The 23,517-nt window shown below is 37.2% G+C and overlaps 1 protein-coding gene across 7 annotated transcripts in view; it reads left to right on the top strand.

The window, feature by feature from the left end:
* Nucleotides 1-23,517, top strand: part of myh10 (myosin, heavy chain 10, non-muscle) — a 96,548-nt gene that overhangs the window by 27,259 nt on the left and 45,772 nt on the right. For 5 of the 7 annotated variants that reach the window (XM_073870781.1, XM_073870783.1, XM_073870786.1 and 2 more), the window contains exons 4-6: nt 18,222-18,249; nt 20,180-20,282; nt 22,909-22,938. In XM_073870781.1, coding sequence (XP_073726882.1) covers nt 18,222-18,249; nt 20,180-20,282; nt 22,909-22,938 — 161 coding nt within the window. The remainder of the gene's footprint in view (nt 1-18,221; nt 18,250-20,179; nt 20,283-22,908; nt 22,939-23,517) is intronic. The other 2 variants (XM_073870784.1, XM_073870787.1) reach the window with 1 other exon arrangement.

Genomic DNA, 23,517 nt, shown 5'->3' with positions numbered 1-23,517 from the left:
TCTGTATCACTTTATTACTTTATATGGTCTAAGTAAACACCCCTGACACATTTACTTTATCCTGTATCTGAGGTCAACACTTATAGTAATAATTCATCCAGTGATGTAGCCAGGACAGCCTTTCCTGTCGATTCTTTTATGTTCTCATGTTCATGCACAACAAAAAAGTGAGGTGAGGAATTTGAAGTGCCCTCTATATGATGACAGGCGGGTGGAAAGTAGGAGTTGATAATAAGATGGCTTGCTGATGTAGGAAAGGAAAGTAGTGCCGGCGATGGAGCAAATTACGTTATGATGAAAGATTATGAAGACATTCTTTTCCCATTACATGATAATGCGTGTGTTATATTTTTATTTGATTTTATGTTAACATATTTTTTTTTTCAGAATCTGGTTGCACAAAATATTATCTTACTGAGAAATTTTACTGCCTCTTTGAATTAACATTAGAGTGATACAGACTTGATTGTCTGATGCGTTGTGTGAACACGGGCTCATTGCAAGGTGCAGTGAATCAGGCGTTTTTATTGTTTTATATTGTTGTCTAAGGTCTACTTATGCTGTTTGCGTGTTTTTATTCAAAAACGTCAAAAGCAGTAAGTTTTAGGCTGGCTTAAGAAACGCTCTGTTTTGATGGGCGGCCGCATTGAAGACCTTTAAGTAAATGGCCACTGCTATGATTGGATAACAGTTTTTCGTAGTAAACTAGCTTTCAATCCTCGGTCATTACATGTGGTGAATTGTTTTGAAAACTTCCGATGTGGAAAAATGGCACCCGGATGGATTAAAGGGATAGTTCACTTTAAAATGAAAATTTGTCATCATTTACTCATCCTCATGTTTTAAACCTGTATGAATTTCTTTTTTCTGATGAACACAAAAGAAGATATTTTGAGAAATGATGGTAAACACTAGGGGTGGAACGGTACACACAAGTCCCGGTTCGGTTCGTACCTCGGTTCAGGCTTCACGGTTCGATTCACTTTCGGTACAATGGAGGAAAAAAAGCAAAACAAAAATGAAGGCATTTTTTTTAAGCTAATCTTAAAAACATAGGTGTCCTTATCAGTGTTATTTTGAGATGTCATGAATATGAACTGAAATGCATTTAACATACTATCTCGTATTTCAAAAATATATACCACTTTAAGTAATCTTGTACTCATCTTTCATACAAATAGGGGTTCAAATGTATTACAAGTGTTACCTAAATACATTTTTAAATTACATTTTTGGCCTTATTTCATATTAATGTACTAAAGAACAAAAAATAGGCTTGTAGGATGAATTAATAGGTGTGTACGACTTCACGAGGCGCTGCAAGAAACGACAAGTGGATGACGTCAGAGTAACGCGAGAGCGATTTGAAATCAGCCTCCTCCGCAAGATTTCTCGCGGTACTCTGACGCTGATGGCGCTGCGTAAAATTTTGCACACTTAAAAAACTGAAAGCAGCTGAACTCGACAGAACTGCCCTGCGTATGCCTGTTGTATATAGCAGGACAATTTATCTCCTACTTCTCAGCGTGAGAAATACAAAGTGTGGCATTTGAACTGACTGAAATGCGTGTTTGTCAAGGTGAATGCGTGAGACTTGAGAGCCCTGATTAGATGTATTTCCACTCACATACCTAACAACTGCTGAACAACGCTGACGCACAGTCCTCGTCTTTTCCACCACTCTCTCGCCTGTACTATTGTAACTGACTGGAAAACTGAAGTTTTGCCAAACTTGCGATCTTAAAGGGGCCGGCGGATCCTCACCACATTTGCCATACTCGCTGTCGCTGCTATTTCACTCACTGGACCGTGAACCTGACAAAAAACTGCAGAGTGCCAGAATGTAGACGGTCTCTGATAGAGCGCATACATAGGCGGAGCTCGGCTGCATCGGCGCCAATCAGAGCTTCAGAGCTAAAGCGGGGCAACAGATTAGCTGTCCATTAAGAACCCGCGGATCTAACAGTAGTTCCGCATTACATTAATTATTTTGCACGCAAGTTTTTTTTATTTTCATACTGTGTATTCTCCGTTTAAATTCATGCACCGAACCGTGACCCCCGTACCGATTCGGTTCGAAACGAATACATGTATTGTTCCACCCCTAGTAAACACACAGCAGTAAGTGACCATTGACTTCCGTTGGCAACTCTGGAGGATTGAGCTGATTTCAAATGTTTAAAATTTCATGCCCCTCCCCCACTACCACAGAGCAACCTCCCTTCGAGCTCGTCCTCGTCAGTGCGTGTGCACCAGTATTATTATGAACGCATATTTAGCAAGAAAACTTAGATTACTTACATCCCTGGTACAAACGTATTTTACCCACGTAAAATTGCGGCAGCCATTCTGTCCAGATCCAATATTTGATGGAACAGCATTGCTTTTTAATCGCAGTCTCTCTGGAAATCCAACGTCGACCTGTAGCTTGTTCGCTCAACGTTTTACTTACGTGAGCGGAAGCTTCTTTAAAAATAAACTCCAACCTCGCATTCCTAATATCAGGTTCCGAGGGAAGGTTCCTCCAGTCACATTAGCTACAAGAGACAGAGCCACAGGCCACCATTAATTTTCAATGGAAGTGGCCGTTTGCCAGCGACAAGCTCGCCGCTGCGCGAGCAAGGTGGGGCCGAAATAGACAAGAAGGCTATTTTATGCAAATGCTGAGCGATGCGAAAAAGCGCCAAAGCGACTGCCAATTGGAGTGAAGGGGCACCGTGACGTAGGTCTGTGGCCGAGTCGAAGAAAATTATTCAAGATGGCGGAAAATGCGTATATCTGATAAGTTTGGCATTTTATATCATATATTTTCATCGTTTTTGTAACTTAACAATACCTCTAAAGTGACTTTTGATACCGCTTTTAGATACTAGCCAAGGAACGCCCATCAAGCGAGTGCGTGTCGCTCACTTTAGTAGCTAATGTGACTGTAGGGATAGGCAGCGACTGTGTTCTTCCATAACCAGTGGGCGGGGTTAGCGAAGTAGGCGTTAAGTAAAAAATCGACTACTACGTCATAACTAGGTACCTGCCGTTTGCTGGGCTTGGTGGCAATAACATTCAATATTTCAATAATAAGGACATTTTCAGTTCTGAAACTTACAGGATGTTTGTTCAAGTACGATGACCTCATATATAAAACAAAAACTCAAGTTCAATTTGATTCCATAATTTACTGCTTCTTTTAATATGGAAGTTTTATCAATACATGGAAAATTCTTAAGGTTTTATTTATTTTTATGGTGCTCTATAACAGTGTTTCCCAACCCTGTTCCTGAAGGCACATCAGCACTACACATATTCCAACTTTTTCTATTCAATCCCACCTGAATCCACTCTTTAGCTCATTAGTCAAGACTTCAAGATGGGAAATAATTGGGTCGGATGCGGGAGACATCCAAAATGTGCACTGTTGGTGTACCTCCAGGAACAGAGTTGGGAAACGCTGCTCTATAAGGCAGCTATATTGGCATGCACTTTAAAGACCTACTGACAAAGAAACCAAAGGGAAGAAAGATGGATGTGTACTGTACTTTTTAGTGTTCATTCTGATCGTAAACCAAATAGTTTCCTTTATAATGAGGTTTGATTTCAAGAGGTTAATTTTTTTTAAACCCCAACAATGAGCTTCTATAAAACGTAATTTTATTTCTTTGAGTCCTTTTAAAGTGAGATGGATTTAAATTTAGCTGTCAATTTATTTGTTTGTTTGATTTAACCGTTCTGCATCTTTAGTGCAGTCGTTCTCAAATTTTTTCGGCATGTGGCCCCCTTTTTTATGTGGTGCATCCCTTCATGCCCCCCCAGAGAAAATTTATAAAAGAAAACTTTCTAAAACTTAAAATTTGAATTAAACAAAACATATTAAATTATGCAATGTAGTATTGTTGCTTAGTATCCTTATTTTTTAGGTTTAATTACATTTATGATGAATGAATGTATTTTATAAATTATCTTTGGTGGTTTTGGATGTATTGTCTACCATGTATTGCTAAATAGCATAACATTGTGACTAGGGCTGGAACGACGCGTCGACGTAGTCGATTACGTCGATTACGTAATTACGTCGATTTGCCGGAAATGCGTCGATGCGTCGCATTGTTTACGTTTTCAAATGAAGGCGGCTTCAGCTCCGACCGGATAATACAAGTGTTATACCAAACAGCCAGAACGTGATCAAAAGTGTGGGAATACTTTAAGCAGAGACCAAATAAAACACATACTGTGTAAAGCTGAAATGGCATACCACAGCAGCGCAACATCTGCGCATGATCATCTTAAAAGAAAACAACCTGGAGCTCTCCGACCTCAAAATGACGCGACGGCAGCGTAAGTATTTGAATTTTTACAGTAAGTTTTTATACAACAATAGAATCAATGCAGGCATATATTGTGCTTAATACAGCTGTGTTTACATCTTATTTTAATACGAGCTGCGAGACGCCTGACAGACACGACATTGCATCGCGTCTGGGCAGTATGTTGAAACAGTAAATAAAGAGCGGGACATGTTTAACTTTTTATATTAAGAAGTTATGAAATAATAAGTTACTGTGTTACACTGAGATAGGCATGTGCCCACGTGCACTGAAAGCCAGCTGGCAGCGCGGAGTTCCCATAGCTTATTTTTTTGCTATGTGCGCAGATATTATAAAAGCTCGTTTCGTTAGGTATTCCTGACATGCGTTTATTTAAAGTAACAGCAGCGTAAACGCCGTTTATAAAATATTAGAAGATCATGCTAACTAAATTTGTATTTACCCGAGACTTAAGAAAAGTTAAATGTTAAAGTTGATGCTAAATGAGAATGCAGTAACGTTACTACTGATAGTAATAATATTAACAGTAATAATATAATGGTTACATTTTATAATAAGGGTTCATGAATCACACTGAACTTATTTTTACTTCAGTCTGAACTAATGCTGAGTAAATGCATGTACTAATCATAAACTAATGAAGAGTCATCATTAAGTACAACATGACATGTTTTTTAGTTAATGTGTTAATAAACAATGATTTCGTGTGAGTCATTTTGTAGTTAATGATGACTCTTCATTAGTTTATGATTAGCTCTAGGGCTGGAACAATAAAGAGCAGGACATGTTTTTATATTAATAAGGAGTTATTATTCAGTTTGATTTATTTTTATTTTACTTCTTTAATATTATTATTTTTTATTTGTTTAAGGTGAATAATGCCCCTTTTGCACTGTTTATGTTAGGCTGAATTAATGTTGGACTTGTTTTTATGTGATTTGTTATATTTTCCTTGGCACTGTTTGTGTATTTGTTTAATTGAGAAAATGCTTCAATAAAATGTTGGCATTAATAGCAGATGTTACATTTATTATTTGTAAAAAAAATATATTTATTTAGACTATTCGATTAATCGAAAAAATAATCGATAGACTAATCGGTTGAAAAAATAGTCGAAATTTGCAGCTCTAATTGTGACCCTGAACCACAAAACCAGTAATAAGTTTGCCAGGGTAAATTTGTAGCAATAGCCAACAATACATTGTATGGGTCAAAATTATCGTTTTTGTATGCCAAAGATCCTTGGGATAGTAAGTAAAGATCATGTTCCATTAAGATATTTTGAAAATGTCCTTCAAAAATATACAAATAATGTATTTATCATTAGTAATAGGTGTTGCTGAGGACATTTGGACAAATTAGGCAATTTTCTTAATATTTAGATTTTTTGCACCCTCAAATTTTTAAATTTTCAAATTGTTGTATCTCGGCCAAATATTGTCCTCTCCTAACAAACCATACATCAATGGAAAGTTTATTTATTCAGATGATGTATAAATCTTAGTAAAAAAAAAACTTATTTTGTGGTCCAGGGTTACAAGAGAGTCGTTTTCTTTGTATTGTGTGTCTGGCAGCTTACAGTTTATTTTTACTAGCTCTGGCATGCACGCATGAACTTTAATGAATGTTTATTCATCCCATTTTACTGAGGGAAACTATATAGTGGTATATATGGTATAGTTTTCCCTCTGCATCCAACTCCACCCTTTTCTCTCTGGTGTTTGGCAGTGATGTGGTCTGGTATTTCAGGAATGTGCCCTATCGTAGGTTAATCCAGTAGAAGGGTAGTGAGGGCCAGCGGAGGGAGAACTTTGAGTTAAATCTCATGGTGGTCAGGATGTAAGTATGGGCACCACGAAGACTGTGCTGTCAAATTTATATGTGAACCTGTGTTTTTGAATGACTACATTTAAAGAGCTTCGATGCAAAACCCTAAGTGCATAAATATAACATAAATATATTATCAGTGGTGTATAGGGCTGTCACTTTTGTGAAAAAATCATTTTCGATTTTTAATATATAAGTGTTCATTGAATCGATTGTAAAATCGATTTTCCATATCTAAAAAGACGTTTCCATTTTCAACGCCAAATAACGGACAAACGTGAAGAGAGCGCTGGAAACGCACAAGTCAGCAATATTTCTTATTTTTTGTCATTAAGCTTCGTGCAGAATAACAAACAGCAACAGTAGTGCAACATTCTCGAAAAAAATATGCAGCGTGGACTGATGCCATAACATAAATAAAAAACATTACTGCAGGCTTCAAACCGGCTGCATTTATGATTTAGGCAATTCAAAAATTATTTTAAATAATGATTCAATCCATTTCAAACAATTGTTCAAAAACGAAACTTTAAATAGACTTACTTGAAGTTGAGAACAGGCTGTGTGTTTTTTTATTAAACGTAACAGACACTTAGGCGGCACTAGACAGGCATAATGAAATGAGCAAAAAGGCTAGGGCCATTACAAATTATTGGTCAGGAAAACAAGTTGATCATGAACATTTTCGGGGTCCAGAGCGTTTTTTATTCATGTCCATCTGTTGAGAAGACGCGCTCCGACCGCACTGATGTCCCAGGGAAACTCGGGTACTTCGTTGCCAGCTGCGCAAGGTGGCTCATGTAAGGTCTGTTTCGTTGCTCTCTCGTGTTGCGCAGGTTCATTGACGTTGTCCTCCATTTTCTTTGAAAAACACTAGATGCAGGGATTGAAAGCGTGAAACTATAGGTGCGTAAAATTGCTGGGTATTTTCTGTCTAGCTTTCGCAACGCCTACTGCACTTTCGGAATTCTTTATTTTATTTTTCTGCTTGTTTGTGAGTTTCATTACGTCTATAGTTTTAATTGTTTAATTCTTTAAAAAATTAATAGTGTACATATTTGGTAAAATCGATTACCTATTTTCGTTTTCGAAACTTTTTTTCGTTGGTCCGATCGATTGTGCAATCGATTTTCGAACGAAAAGTGACAGCGCTAGTGGTGTATAAAGACCTTACAAAATGAACTGTATTGTTTTTATTATCTTAGAATGTGCTGTTTTTATCTACATACACTGCGGGTCCCCTAACATGAAATTTGCCAATTCGCGACGCCATGTTTCTACAGTAGCCCTAAACAGACAAACTGCTCTACAGAGTGTGTTTTGTTACAAATATTTTTCAGACAATGACATGTTTGACATGTGGTGGCTACCGTAGCTTCTCTATGTGCTTCGAAAGGGAGGGGTGAGTTGTGGACTTAGCTTTTTGGTACAATTGACATTCTCACCACTAGATGCTGCTCTAAATCCACACAGTGGACATTAAAGTCGCAATGAAGTTAAAATGAAAAACTATATATATTATTAACAAATGACTCATCTGTGAGCTTCATTATTTTAAAAAAATTTGTGTGTGCTCATAATCTTTAATCAAAAATGCAAATCTCCTCTCCTCCTCGAAACGAGTTCTCTCTACTTCTGGTCATATGGTATGGCAGGTGGGCAGGGTCCGGGAACAGATCGCAACGATTAGCAAATAGCAACATGACCCAACTTCAAATGATCCAATCAGATCTCGATGGACAAATTCAAATCCAGGGAGCCTTATTTCATGTCAAAAGCCGTTTCATTCGGATATACGTCACCACGGGGAAAATAAGGCAATTGTTACTTTCGTTTCATGGCGACTTTAAACTCTTTCCCTGTCAGTGTTTTTAAAAAAAAGTTGTCAGCCAGCATCGGCATTTTTTATGATTTTCACAAAAAATTAATGCCTTCTGAAAATGTTCTTTAAATTTATAAACATACAATACTTTAAATAAAAAACGGACCCTATTCTTTCAAAGAAAAAAACATTTCATCCTATCTCCATATCACCTCTCAAATATGGGTAGGTTTCTTCAAAAATACCAAATCTTGAGCAAAAAGCTGAGATGATTACATTTTTGTGAAGGACTTTTGATAGAGATCAGATTCAGAGCTATGATCAAAACATACACAGAGTTTTTACTGTTTGCCCTAACGGGATACTTTCAGGTTTTATAAGTTGGGTAAGAGCACCACCTGGTGGATAATAGCGGAAATATGGATTGCCGTAAAAACTTGTCATTGGCAGGGAAGAATTTGAAGCAGATTTGAAGTCAAATTATTTAATAAACGTATAATATGTGCTGAGAGCATTTGGTTAATATCATTATATCATTCTTTTGCATCTGGGCTTCTCATTTTTTTCATGATAACAAAATGTGAGTGTGTTGCCAGGTCATTGTTATGTAGTTGATGGTCTTTGTTAGATGCTTTGTTGGCCCAAGAGCCTGACCACTCACATAAAGCAATAATGGTAAATAGTTATTTAAAATAGTAATAGTAATAATAAATAATAATTTTAGGCCTAGACCAGTTTTCACCAGTGAAATCCTTTGATAGTTGGATATTTAGATATTATCATTTAGTTTGTTTTTCCATTAATGCAAATCTATCATCAACAAATTTGAAGTTTGTTTAATATAAAGTTTAGAACAAATCCTAACTATCAGCAGTAATGATAGTTAGTTTTAGCAAGGCAGTTTTTGAAATCTTTATTTTGCATTTGCATACTTTATCACACTGATGTAATGCAAGTGTTGATACTCTTAGAACAAAGTATATATCAAAGTTGAGCAATTAATTCACAGAAAGCTTCAGTATTGGCAGGTCAACAGTCAAGAATTTCACAGTAAAACCTCAACAAAGACGTTCTTGATCACATTGCCAGCTTTGAAATTTAACAAATATCCTTCTCCCATAGTCACTCTCTCGCTCTGCTTGTGTGTGTTGTGACTCATTAGACTTTCTACTCCATTTAAACAATGACCAATGACATTTCAAATATTTTAAAATATCTCTTCTCAGGTGTGTAATTATAAATGGTACATATTTGTCCTGCTGTCTCTTCCTGACTCGCTTCTAATCTTTTAAGCTTGATATGTTGTTGAATGATGTCTGTATGCTAATGCTGGCATCTTTATAACCAGGGTTTTATTAGTCATAGAAGAGTTGTTAAAGCCTCAACAAAGGATGCAGTAAAAAGTCAAGAGCCCTCTCGTCACTTGATTATATTCTTCCCCTTTCTGCAGCTGCGCTGATAGCAGAGGCCATTCTTCACAATCCTTGGCTGCCATATCTGTTTCAGATACAGATAGGCTCATGAACATCGGGGTGTTCTCCGTAAAAAGCAAGATTTTAAGAGCAAACTGAAATCAACAGCAAAGACCCTGGGAACATTTGAACTTTTAATCTGAAACCTTGTTTTTGGAGCCCTTTTGACCATGAACAGTTTCCTATCGCTGCTTGTGACCTCATCCATCCAACGTCCTTTTCCTGTTAATACATGCATAAAGGAATGTGAAGTGTGGATGTGTATTATTTGATTGTCAATTTTAAACTGTACATGAAGGTAGGGCTGTGGTGGTGGCAGTATTTTACCACAGCAATGATTCACCAATTCACAGTGGTGTTATAGAAGGTGTGTGTCGGCATATTTGTGTGTTCGCGCGCGCAATGATGCATATAGGCTTTTATATAATGCATACATATATTTTGGAATATCAAATTTAAACAAGGATAGGATATTCGTTTCTTGACAGAGGTGTTTATTCATAAGTGCTGATTTCTTTTTCCACCTGTGGGTGCTCTTCACAATGTCAAGCAATGCTTAGGTTAATTAGCAGTGGCAGATGCCCTGGAGTGCCCAAGCACTTGGAAAAGAAAGAGGAAAACGGCACCGTCCCTTAGTTTTAGACATGAAATTTGAAGCTTGAAATTATTCATCTTAATTATTAAAGCATTATAGATATTGCAACTCATGAGATCCACCAATCAGAAAGGCTTATTAGAGAGAATATCTTGCCTCATTGTTCCGCCACCAAGTTAGCAGCAGGTCATCACTGCCTTCCCTTGCAATTAAAACGCGAACTCTTAAGGGGGTCACACACCGGACGCGCAGCTCAGCACCGGATCGTTCTAAAAAAAAGCAAACGCATTGTTTTCTATGAGTATACGCACATCGGCGCCGACAGGTGGCGCCTGTCCGCGGCGCCTAGCTACGACTCAGGAAGTTGCTCAAATCCTTGTTGCGCAACAAAGCGGCACTCACATAGTTTAACATTAAACAACATCATATTTGTCCCAAATCATTAACGATTAACATTAGCGGCTAACGTATATTTTGCATTTTGAAGTAGACGCTATCTAACTAATAGGGATGTGCATTTATGTCATTTTTTCATTTCGATTAAAGGAATAGTCTACTCATTTTCAATATTAAAATATGTTATTACCTTAACTAAGAATTGTTGATACATCCCTCTATCATCTGTGTGCGTGCACGTAAGCGCTGGAGCACGCTGCGACGCTTCGATAGCATTTAGCTTAGCCCCATTCATTCAATGGTACCATTTAGAGATAAAGTTAGAAGTGACCAAACACATCAACGTTTTTCCTATTTAAGACGAGTAGTTATACGAGCAAGTTTGGTGGTACAAAATAAAATGTAGCGCTTTTCTAAGCGGATTTAAAAGAGGAACTATATTTTATGGCGTAATAGCACTTTTGGGAGTACTTCGACTCGCCTGAAAAGTCGGCTCCCCTTCTCACTCTCATAATGGGAGAGGGAGGGTGTTACTGCGCCGAGTCGAAGTACTCCCAAAAGTGCTATTACGCCATAAAATATAGTTCCTCTTTTAAATCCGCTTAGAAAAGCGCTACGTTTTATTTTGTACCACCAAACTTGCTCGTATAACTACTCGTCTTAAATAAGAAAAACGTTGAAGTGTTTGGTCACTTCTAACTTTACACTGTAAAAAATTTGCTGTAATTTTGCAGCTGGTTGCCAGTAACTTACTGTAGAAGATAAAGTCTAAAAATGTTTCATGTTCATTTAACTTTGAACAAAATGTTGCCAGTAAATAACATAAATGTAAAATCTACGGTAAGTTACTGGCAGCTAGTTGCAAGTAATACTGTAATTTCTACAGAAATTTTTTACAGTGTATCTCTAAATGGTACCATTGAATGAATGGGGCTAAGCTAAATGCTATCGAAGCGTCGCAGCGCGCTCCAGCGCTTACGTGCACGCACACGGATGATAGAGGGATGTATCAACAATTCTTAGTTAAGGTAATAACATATTTTAATATTGAAAATGAGTAGACTATTCCTTTAATCCATAGGTCTGAAGAACGAGTACTCGATTAACTGGGGGCGGGGCAATCAAATGGGTGGGGCGTACACGTCATGGTGAAAATGAAAATATTTTTATGAAAAACACTCAAATAAAACTTAATTTTGAAGAAACTATGAGAGAACAATGAACACATACTAGAGTATTAATGAATTAAATGTTTTTTAAAAGAAACCCCTTACAGGAATAGCTGCGTAATTAAGTGAAACTAAAGGGTTAAGTTAATGAACACAAACCGAAGCGCTTTCTACATGACGCACTCTACATCATATTAAGCCTTTATAGAACATAAATATACAACGTGCATCTATCTGCATAAAATGCAAGACTTCAACTAAGTTTTCAACTAAGTTATGTAAAGAAAGTTTAAAAAAAGTTTTTAAAAAAGTTGCGGATGTGCATCATAAACAGCGCGCTTTGAAACACGGCCAGTCAAAGCACAAGCTTCATAACATTAACCAGCTTTAAGTCTTTTGCTATCATTTAATCGATTAGCTGTGTCGTGTTGTCCCCTTAGCTGTTTTCAGTCAAGATGTAATGTTAAAGCTCGTATGGCTCTCTGGATATTTGATGTTTAAATTAGGGCCGGGACTTTAACGCGTTAATTAAGATTAATTAATTACACAAAATTAACGCGTTAAACATTTTTAACGCATTTTAATCGCACTTATTTTTGCACCGCGGAACATTTCTCATGAGTTTCGGCGGACCGATTATACTGGAGCACCAACTAGCGTTCATGACTTCACAACAAACCACAGTGAACATGAACCAAGAGGCTGATGAGATCGCTTTGGTTGGCCCCGTGGATGGGAATTTTTTTATAAAAAACGAACGGATGTAAGCGTCGATAAAAGCATGGTCGTGTGTAAGCTATGCAACAAGGAATTCACATATCACCGCAGCACATCGAGCATCTCATGCAAAACATACAGCAGCTACAGTAGCGTGGACATTAGCCCGACTCCGGGCACAACGACTTATTCGGACGGGATTAGTTTTACATAGGGATGTGGGGTAAAGCAAGTTTTTATCAGAGCTTCACGGTGATTTTAGTCCAGTCCGAATGCTCCATGTCAGTAATCATTACGGACAATGTCAGTAAAGATTACGGCGTCTTTTACCTTCTGTAAAAAGGTCCGGAGAAATTACCTCAGGTAATACAAATCCAGTGCGAATAGACCAGCTGTAAATATACACGTAAATCGCGTCATTTCCTTTTAATTTGCGGGTTTCTTTTAAATATAAAAGCGCTTAAAGAAGCATTTACTTGCGTTCTAGACGGAGAAACTAGTCAGTTACAAGTCAGTTTCTGAATAAAACACGACACAAACTTTAAAAAAAAAGTCAAATTTACTTCTCAGAGGCATGGAACTGTTTATGAAACTGACGTTCTCCCCAAACTGAAATTAAACACAGTGTTTTGCGTTTTCCTTGTCTGTGCCATGTTGTTTGCACATCTGATATCTGGAAGCAAGGTAACGTGCACGTGAAGACGAGAGGTGACGCGCTGCGCCAACGAGTTACCCCTCCCACTTCTGAATGTTTTACAGAGATTTCTAATCCCGTCCGAATTGACCATTAATATTACCGACGTCCTGTGGTAAAATTACATTACGCCATCTACCCCTGTAAAACTAATCCTGTCCGAATAGGGCTCAATAAACAATATTTTGTTGCTTAAGCTTATGTATTCAGTCATTATTCATGGTATACTAAAATCCATGTAAAAAATTACTTCTTAATGTTCTCAGGTCAAATATTTATATGCGATTAAAATGCGATTAATTTAGATTAATTAATTACAAAGCCTCTAATTAATTAGATTAATTTTTTTAATCGAGTCCCGGCCCTAGTTTAAATATAACATGATAACCCATTAAACTTTTGACGGCGCTGTACATTTTGCACCTGACTGACTGTATTTCCGAAAATCACGGCATCCTTTTAAACCATAGTGCCTCAGTGATGTGAGGTGTGGCTGGCTTCACGGGATAGGCGGGCTGCCGTGCATTGCGCGGATCGGCAGGTTGCTTCCGCACCGTTTGTTTTTGAATCACGCATAGTAACGTAACTGATGTCATACGCCGGTCTACGAAGCTCGACACGATGTCAAACACGCATCTCCAGACCCAGTCTTTACTATCAGATGCACTTGTAACGCTAACCAGCCATCCAAATGCCGCCATATCCATAATAAATAAATAAATCCACATGATCAGCGTTTTCATGATCGATCATCGATGCTACGTTCGAGTACTCGAGCAATCAAGTACTCGTGCCCATCCCTACTAACTAAGCTTGTGCTATTTAATGTGCACTTCCGTTGTACGATACCTCCAAGTTTTCATAGACGTGACTTGACGTGGGCTGAGCTGCGCATCCGGTGTGCAACCCCCTTTAGTCTGCTTGCCATTTGCGTTCACACGAACTAGAAGACATATATAATGTAGTATGTAGCCCAGGAGATGCATTGCATTTTGTTCCAATGCGCATGTGTTGAACTTCTGTGTACGGGGTCAAATAAACTATGCTTTGCAAGGCTGTGCGTTCGACCGTGTGTATGTTCACGTACATGTAAAAACAGACTATACTCCAGGCTTTAGTGAACAAACTGGGGCCAGGTGGAGGAAACCCCAGGCTGAAGATCAGCCCAGCTGTAAATCCCCTCCATGCCAGACCGCCCTGACCTCCTGCTGTCAGAACAGGAAAGCACTCAGCACTATTTCATCTTCAGACATCCTTTGTTCTCATTGGTGGACTCAGTCAGATACCAGTGTGTCTCATTACACGACTGCATAAAGGACTTCTTTTGAAGCCTGTGAGAAGTAAATTGGTTTTGTCATTCTAAAGAACCTCACTACATTTTAAGAATTTGAATTCGCAATTTTCTTGGTGTATTAAACCAAGTAAAATTCTAAGCGAGCTAGCAGGGCGTTTACAGGCAGCCTTTCATTGCTATAACTTTATATGTAACTGTATATGTATATAAAACAAAACACTGTCAAATACCACAGGCTTATGTTTCAAGTGTAATGCAGTGTAATAGTAGCAGTTTTTGGGACGGGTTTGTAGAGTTTATCTTATCTAGCGCTTATTGGTTCTGCCAGATGCAGAGATGCCTGAAGTTTAAAGGAGGGACTTTACTGTCTGATAGCTGTCTGATACTGCAGGAACAACAGTTTAACATGCCACAGCGTTATTTATCTGCATTATTAGCTACATTCTGCAGCTACAGATTTGGGAAATGAGACACCACCCAGACATTTGGATGATCTCCCAGCATGTGTGTGTGCGCTTGTAGCAGCCACATGTTTACGATAATAGAAATGTGAGGATAGCGAGTGGTATAATTTAAATGAATACATTTCAATGAGATTTAATTTTAGCTACATTTCTCCTGCGCATTTAATCATATTGTATTATAGCCTGTTTATGTGCGTTTGATGGATTTTCTGCATAACACAGAGGAAGCCGTTTATGTTCTGAGCTTATTGATTCAATATCCTGAGTGTGCTGGAGACTGCAGTACGTTAAGTAGTGGATCGAATTTGCTGATGCTTCATTCAGTGGCTCGCTCTGTCTCTTCGGCTCCAAATGAGGCCTGACCTGGGGCCAGTGTGTCCTGACATTGTGGACGGTGTTGGCCGAAGTCTCTTAATACTCAAAATATAATTACCTTCAATTGAAATACATCACTGTCTGATGAAAATAAGTGGAGGCTACAGAGATCAATGCATGCATTTAAAACATACTTTATAAGAGGTGGTGGTTAATGGTTTTTGTGCTTGCCCCCAGGTATATTTGTGGAGCACTTTTTTGAAATCATATCTTTGAAAGAATATGAATTGTGAAACAGGGTGCTATAGACCTTTTGCGTGTTTGCAAACAGAGATGACGGTTTTTGTGGGCGGAGCCCAACTGGTGGCAGACAGTGACAGCTCCGCAATAGGGGTGTGAAGTGTATTAACGTTAAACTGTGATTTTTATGGATCTGGTGTTCTGTAGAAGTCTGTTTCCCCTATATTTCTCTTAAGTGTAATGTTTCTTATAATGTTTTCACCAAGTTACGTTTATTTTTTAAATAAATTAAAAGTTTAAATAGCTTGGCTACTGATATGTGTGCATGTATGTAATGTATATGTATTGTTCTTTATTGGTAAATCAATTATTTTTACAGTATGAATCGCTGAAGTACTTATAAGAGCAATTCTATCATGTATTCTGTATAATATAATTTATTAAATATTTCATAATTTCCTGTTTTCAATTTCTTCCTAATATTTATAGCATACGTGTTTGTTCTAAAACTATTATGTTTACATACAAATTAATATGTATAGGCCTGTTTATATATTATTAACACTTTACATCGTGTGTGTGTGTGTGTGCTATGTTTATATATTTATTAGTAAACATCATAATTTAGAACAAACAGGAAGAAGACATAGGATAAGATAGAAGGTAAAAAGACGTAATAGAAAATGAAAAAAATATGAAAACTTTAATAAATGGTAATATTATTGATATTATGAACTCATTAAAATTCTTTAATCTTTCTAAATAAATTATAAATGTAACGTGATAAAAACGCTATAAGAGAGAGGGAACAGACTTCAACAGAACACCGGATATCTTCTCTAATTATTTTCTATTCTAATTATTAAAAGATTTTCAGATGATTTTATCACTCCAGTCTGTCCGGTTGAGGGCTTATTGCAACCATGAACACCTACGTTTATCTTTAAATGGTGTCTTCGAGGACGGTATACTATAAAAATGGAGGTCATCTATTTTGGCATTCCTATTCTGACAATCAACAGCACAACAAGACATTTTTTAGTGAGTTATATTGTTCGTTTCACTCGTGTCTCATTCATTTCCACTGTTTTTCTGCCTCCACATTGCGCACGTGACGTAACTGTGACGTCGACTCGCAAAAGGTCTATAGAAATAAAATTAGGGCTGGTTTTGAAAACTAAGGCAGCTGAGTTGTTCCCTTGCTGCCTCATGAGGCAATGACTTTGGCGGCATAAAGGCAGCTCTAGGAAATGCATTCGGACAACCTTCATAGACAGCGTAATGGAATTCTGTTTTAAATCTAAACAGAGAGCGCCTTTGTGATAACTAATCGCATGTTCGAAAACTACAATTGTAATTTCTCGCTAGAAATGCAAAAAAAGTGTAAAAAATATAACCGTATTTACACAAAATCTGTGCTCCAGACACTTTCTTGGCCGCTGCTTTATTTTTTCGAACTCGACCCGTGCACACACACGCATAGAATTGTGGAACAAGACAATGAAGATATCTCAGAAGACAGGAAATAAACCAAACATTGGATGCCTTCATGCCTTCGAATGCTGCCTCCAAAGGCAGCAATTTAGAAATTTCGGACGCAGCCAATATATAGATAATTAGAATAATATTTAAAGGTGCAGTGTGTAAATTTTAGCGGCATCTAGTGGTGATGTTGTGAATTGAAACCAACGGCTCAGCTCACTGTCTCTCCACTTTTGAAACACATAGAGAAGCTATGGTAGCCACCACCGGACAAACATGCCATCATCTGAGACAACTTAGTAAAAACACTTTGTCCGTTAAAAGCTTCTGTAGAAACATGGTGGCACAAAATGACGACTTCCATGTAAGGGGGCCCTCGGTGTATGTAGATAAAAATGTCTCATTCTAAGGTAATAAACACATAACGGTTCATTATGAAAAATATTTATACACCCCTGATAATATAATTTTGTATATTATTTTGCAATTCTGTCAAGAGATCCTTCTAAAAATTACACACGGCACCTTTAAGAAATCTTTTTTAAAAGTAACACAATAAAATTGGAGTCGTGTGTAGCGCTGTGATAATGGCTGCAGTCAGACTAAAAGGCCATATTTTTCTTTCTGACAAAAAACAAAAATACCATTTTTGGACGAAAATTTTTGGTGGTTAAAATTTCAATGCATCGCTGTTTCCTTTCCATGTTGTTCTGAAAAACTAATATTCTGGGAATTAATTTCCATACAAGGAAGGAAAATCTCACTTATGTTTTTTCCCCATTAACCTTGGAATGAAATGGCATATAAAGAAAGACCGTTGTGGACTGTTTTACGTGAAATGTCCTTTAGTCAAAATCCATATCATAAGAAATGTATGCCATTCACCGTTCTCAGCAAATACGTGCTTACATGTTGTCTGTAAATTCTTATCTTCCCCTTGCAGTGCTTTAGTAAAAAATGTCTTCAGAAATCAGATTCAGAACTTTCCTGAATACTTTCGACTTTGTAGAGTAATCCCATTGTGTGCAAGTTCAACCCGTTTATGAAGTCAGATTTGCAAAAAGGTGACTAGCTCCTGGAAAACCTGCTTTGAATATATTTAAGATGTGCCAATGAGTTTCACAGATGTTTTTCACTCGTTTTGCAGGCCAACACAGCATTTTTAGTTGGACTTAACTCCATTTTAACCAAGGTTTCTTGTTTAATGATTTAAATACTTTAATATAAATAAACAATACAACAAGTTTCTTTTAAAGGGGATTGAATAAAGATAAATATGTCCTTCTTTATTTAGTAAAGTTTTTCCTTTTGTTTCCTTTTTAGGCCCTTTTGCAAAGTATTATTTGAATGAAATGCTCAGGTGAGCTTAACTTCGAAAGCTGACACATTTCCTTCTTTTTTTTCTCCTTTTACAGATCGTGAGGACCAATCAATTCTTTGCACGTGAGTAACCATTAGATCATCTGTTTCAGCTGTTACTGGTCACGTCAGTCTGTTTGGACTTATGGGAGCTGTGACATCACTAGGGATACACAGGAGCTTTGGCTTTTTTGGCGCTGTACATTTAAGAGTCATGTACAACCATGAGTCATGTATCATTTCTGTCAGGAGCTGCAGTTGCTTGCCACGAATCGCTATGAATCAGACGCACAGACCTTACAGTCAGTCAGTAGGGATTCTTACGTAGAAATTGCCTGAATATCTCTTTAGCACATTCTGCTAACAGAACCTTTGCGTTTTGACATCATGTCTCTATTTCAACCTCTTCTGACCTGCTAATTCCAGTGCAGCCCATATCAATCTGCAAAGCTAGCTTATGAAGATGAAGTCATTTGTTCCTATATTTGGAATTTAGGGTTAAGGAATCTCTTAATGACTTAATGACGCGCAGAAACCTTTGAGACCCCAACAAACGTGATACTGACTTCACCCACTTATTAGAGAAATGCATGGGTTATATTCAAGTAAAGGAAAGAGTAAAGCATTTTTGAGTGGCTTTTTACATTGGTCGCAAAAAGCAATGCAATGACACGCTGAAATATAAACAATAGATACCAATGAGGTCCTAGGCTAGTGTGTAAATGTTTTTCCCCATTGTCCTGCGATAAAATGAGATTTTTTGCTACCTAGTGCGCGGGAGAAAAAAATAATTGTTGATCAGCACCACTTAACGCACCACCCCTGTGAAAGCTCAGCACGTTGGTGATTCGCATTGCTTTATCACGTCTAGTATAAAGGGTCTTTTAAACTGCTCATTGCTGTCATACACACTGAGGGCACATGAAGCCAGAGCTTTCCCTATCCATTTCCTTATTCGAAAAAAAGGTGTTGTCACAAAAAATATCTGCATAAACACCGACTCAAATTGATGTATTATACATGCAACTGGCGCTGTAATTCTGCCACAGAAATAAACTAAAAAGGAGCATGCGCATAAACATTGTTATAGCAAAGTTGCAGAAGATTTCGGTTTCGTACAGATAATATGCTCGAATACAAGCATGTAGTCCACAATTGCTGTTGTTGTTGCCGTTACGTAACCTAGTGGTGTCTGACTAGGGTCGAGATGTGGGGTGCTGACATCATCGTATCACAAAATATATGGATTGGTTGTACATAGAAACCGCAAGGGTATCAAGTTCAGATTTATCCAATATGGGATCCGGTTTCAAAAAATAGCAGTTTCAGGCTTCTGAAATGCCACATCTGTCTGCCAATACAATATTTTTTTACCTATACAGCTAAACGCGTCTCTGGGTTCATTTGGTACTAACAGCATGAGATTTCAATAATGCAAAACTGATCTTGATCAAAAACTAAGTTTATTATATTTTTTAAGCACACATTATTTCATATTCACTTCTTGCTGTTTTCGTTTTCCCAGTTGCACTGCTTTCATATTTCTTTGAATAATGTCAGTTTTACAGTAAGTTAATGCTTTTACAGGCCGCTGTGGAAATAATCTTGATTTGTATTCTTCAAAAGACATTTATTGATTTAAATGGATGAAAAGAATATTTGTATGAATTTCCATCCAATTTTCATTGTGTTATAAGGTTATTAATACACCATATGCTTTTCATTAATATTACATAAGGCTTTTAACACTTGCCTAATAAAAGCTACTGTGTTATCACTTGTCAGCCACAGAAACTACAGCTGAAAAAACAAACAAGAGAGAGAGACAGCAGTTATCAGACCTGTGATACAGGATGTTTATTTATTTGACCGTTTTATTTAGCTTATGAAATGGATGGTAATTTATATAAATGTTCATAAATATTAGCCATATCAGAGTCATCTAAGTTCTTAAATTGATGATGTCCCTTTGTCTCATGCTTTTAATGTTTGCTTTATGAATTTTCTCCTATAGTGGAGAATCAGGTGCTGGAAAGACGGAAAACACCAAAAAAGTCATCCAGTACCTGGCTCATGTCGCATCCTCTCACAAAGGAAGGAAAGACCACAACATTCCAGTGAGTTCCTTTTCTTTCGGACATCCTCTGATCCCATTGTTCCCATTGAATTTTTTTTGTCGAATTTGCTCACTTATCAATAGATGTGATGTCTTAATTGAAACAAAGGGCAAGTTCACTGTTTCTCAGTAGGGAGCAGTACTATTACAGAACAAGGGGCTCACAAGTTCAACTTAAATAAAGTAAGTTACTGGGTTGCCTTTTAATTTTGAGTTAATTTAACTAAACAATTTTTATACGTTAACATTTGTGAGTTAACTAATATTTTTGTGGCAACCAGGTAACTTACTTTATTTAAGTTGAACCAACTTTTTTTACATTGTAGTTAGGTAAAAATGTTGGGCTGTTGGCAATCATGCTAAAATGCCATTTAACATATTGTTAATAGCATCCTGCAGTTCATATGTTATTCTAACTTATCAATAATGCATTGACAGGATCTTTTACAATCTACTGTTATTATTATTTTTTACTAAGACAGAATTAAAAATAAATTGAATACAATGACATCAGGGTGCTTTTTTCAGAAGAGTTGTTTTAACCGAATTAACATGGATAACATGCACTTGTATGTCATTGTATCGTTCATAGACTTTTATAGAGAAATACCGACTGTATAACTGACTAGTTTTATAGTGTGTGTAGTATAGTATGGATGGGCCTATATTCAGAAAGCATCTTAAAGCAGAAGTATAGTCCATTTTTTACACATACGCGTAGGGCTGTCACGATTATGAAATTTGGTTAATTGTCTAATAAATTGTGCCGATTAATTGCCTGTTTTAGGACTTTGCCGATTATGACGATTAATTGATTAATAATCTTTTTTATTGCTTTGACATTTAATACTTTTTTGTTTGTTCATGAAATAATTTCACACATTGTTGTGATTATTTAAATTAAATCTTTTGCCAGGTTTACCTGGCAGTAAATATTAATACGCATAACACACATTTAAAAGTATTTATTTAATTTATTTAATTAGGGATGGATGTCTGGTTAGCATTACAAGCGCATGTGGTAGTAAAGACTGGGTCTGGAGATGCGTGTTTGACGTCGTGTCGAGCTACGCAGACCGGCGAATGAATTCAGTAACCTTACCATGCATGATTTAAAAACAAACAGATAATTCCACGCACGCGGCAACCCGCCAATCCCGTGAAGCCGGCCACATCTCACATCACTGAGGCACTATGGTTTAAAAGGATGCCGTGATTTTCGGAAATACAGTCAGTCAGGTGCAAAATGTACAGCGCCGTCAAAAGTTCAATGGGTTATAATCTCATATTTAAACATCAAATATCCAGAGAGCCATACGAGCATTAACATTACATCTTGACTGAAAACAGCTAAGGGGACAACACGACACAGCTAATCGATAAAATGATAGCAAAAGACTTAAAGCTGGTTAATGTTATGAAGCTTGTGCTTTGACTGGACGTGTTTAAAAGCGCGCTGTTTATGATGCACATTCACAAAGGGAGTTAAAACTTTCGAGTTGAAAACTTATTTGAAGTCTTGCATTCAATGCAGATAGATGCACGTTGTATATTTATGTTGTATAAAGGCTTAATATTACGTAAAGTGCGTCATATAGAAAGCGCTTCGGTTTGCTTTTAACCCTTTAGTTTCACTTCATCACGCAGCTATTCCTGTAAAAGTTTTCTGTTAAAAACATTTAATTCATTAATAATCTAGTAGGCTATGTGTTCATTGTTCTGTCATAGTTTCTTCAAAATTAAGTTTTATTGGAGTGTTTTTAATAAAAATATTTTCATTTTGACCATGACGTGTACGCCCCCACCCCTTTGATTGCCATGCCCCCAGTTAATCGAGTACTCGTTCTTCAGACCGAAATGAAAAAATGACATAAATGCACATCCCTATATTTAATCTTTCAAAAACAAAAAATTCTTCCTAAGAAATAAACACAATAACGTATCTGAAAATAACTAAAAAAATAAAATATATTGCGTTACACCGTCAGTTAAGGTCTCGTTTATACAGGCGCTGCAGCTCCCCCTTGTGTTTTGTAAAAATCGTGTTGATCTAAAATCAATAACAATTATTTAATCATTGTGACAGCCCTACGTACGCGAAGGTCTGCGTAAAGTGGGCGTGATGCAATTTTCGTAATCAGAAAAGTGCGTGGGTACTGTACGCACATGCGTACATTGTACATGTAAGCCGCGCATGTGCGTACCGGAGTATGTAGGCCACGAGAGGGATGTGTGCGCATGTGTCGAACGTTAGCGCACTTGTATGAGTTAAATAAACTATGCTATGCAAGGGTTTGACTTTGCGCGTACGCTCGCGTGTGTGTAAAAATCTGACTATACCCAGGGCTTTAGAAGCTTCAGTGATTGCCGTTAGTTTCCAATTGATATGGATTTTATCAGTAAAGACTTTTTATTTGTAATTGCATTTACCATTTTATAAATATGAAAGCATGAGATTGGCTGAACAGTTTTATATGCTGCAGTCATTGATCATCTGTAATCGCATGGCCAAATATACTGTAAATAATGTGCTTAAGGCTTAGATCTGGCCCTCGGACTAAGATACTTTGGGAATGTGGCCCCTGATGCCTTCTAACATATTACATTTGTTTATTACATACAAACAGCCAGAATCACCTAAAGCTCTCAAACTCCAGGCAAGTTCCTTTAAGCTTTTTATACCTGCTCTGCTTGTGCATGCAAAACTAACCTGCTACAGTATTTAAACACAAATGAAAACAAAGTGGATATTTATTGAATATATAAACAAATAGCTTTGGGGTTTGGAATGATTAAATTTCACCTTTTCTTACTAAATTGTTTCGAATGCATATGCTAAATGTTTTGTTCTGTTTAGTTTATGTAGCTGGACGGTTAAGGGAATTTTAGCTTGCATGATGGCGTGTCATTTCTGACATGTCATCATCTTCACTATTGTAACTTTGATCCTGTCTAAAGATTCCATGAAACGCAGGTTTGTACAACATAGAGTAAAAGGTTTGACAGTCAATTCTGTTGTTTTATGAAGACTTTATGCAAACCTTGTGAATCTTTATGAGTCAAATGTAATCATATCTGTTATGTTGACAGCTGACAGATCGGTTACAGCCCAAATTCAAAGAGCAGCTGCTCTTGTATCATCCTAAACCAACAGAGACAAAGTCCTACCTATAAATTAAGGATAATATTCCCAACACAGTTCTGTCCAGGAACATTCCAGTTTGAATACAAGTTTA

The sequence above is a fragment of the Misgurnus anguillicaudatus genome, chromosome 8 (assembly GCF_027580225.2).
Source record: "Misgurnus anguillicaudatus chromosome 8, ASM2758022v2, whole genome shotgun sequence".
Taxonomy (NCBI): domain Eukaryota; kingdom Metazoa; phylum Chordata; class Actinopteri; order Cypriniformes; family Cobitidae; genus Misgurnus; species Misgurnus anguillicaudatus.
Note: the sequence above shows the minus strand (reverse complement) of the source record. Positions and strands in the feature narration are given on the sequence as shown.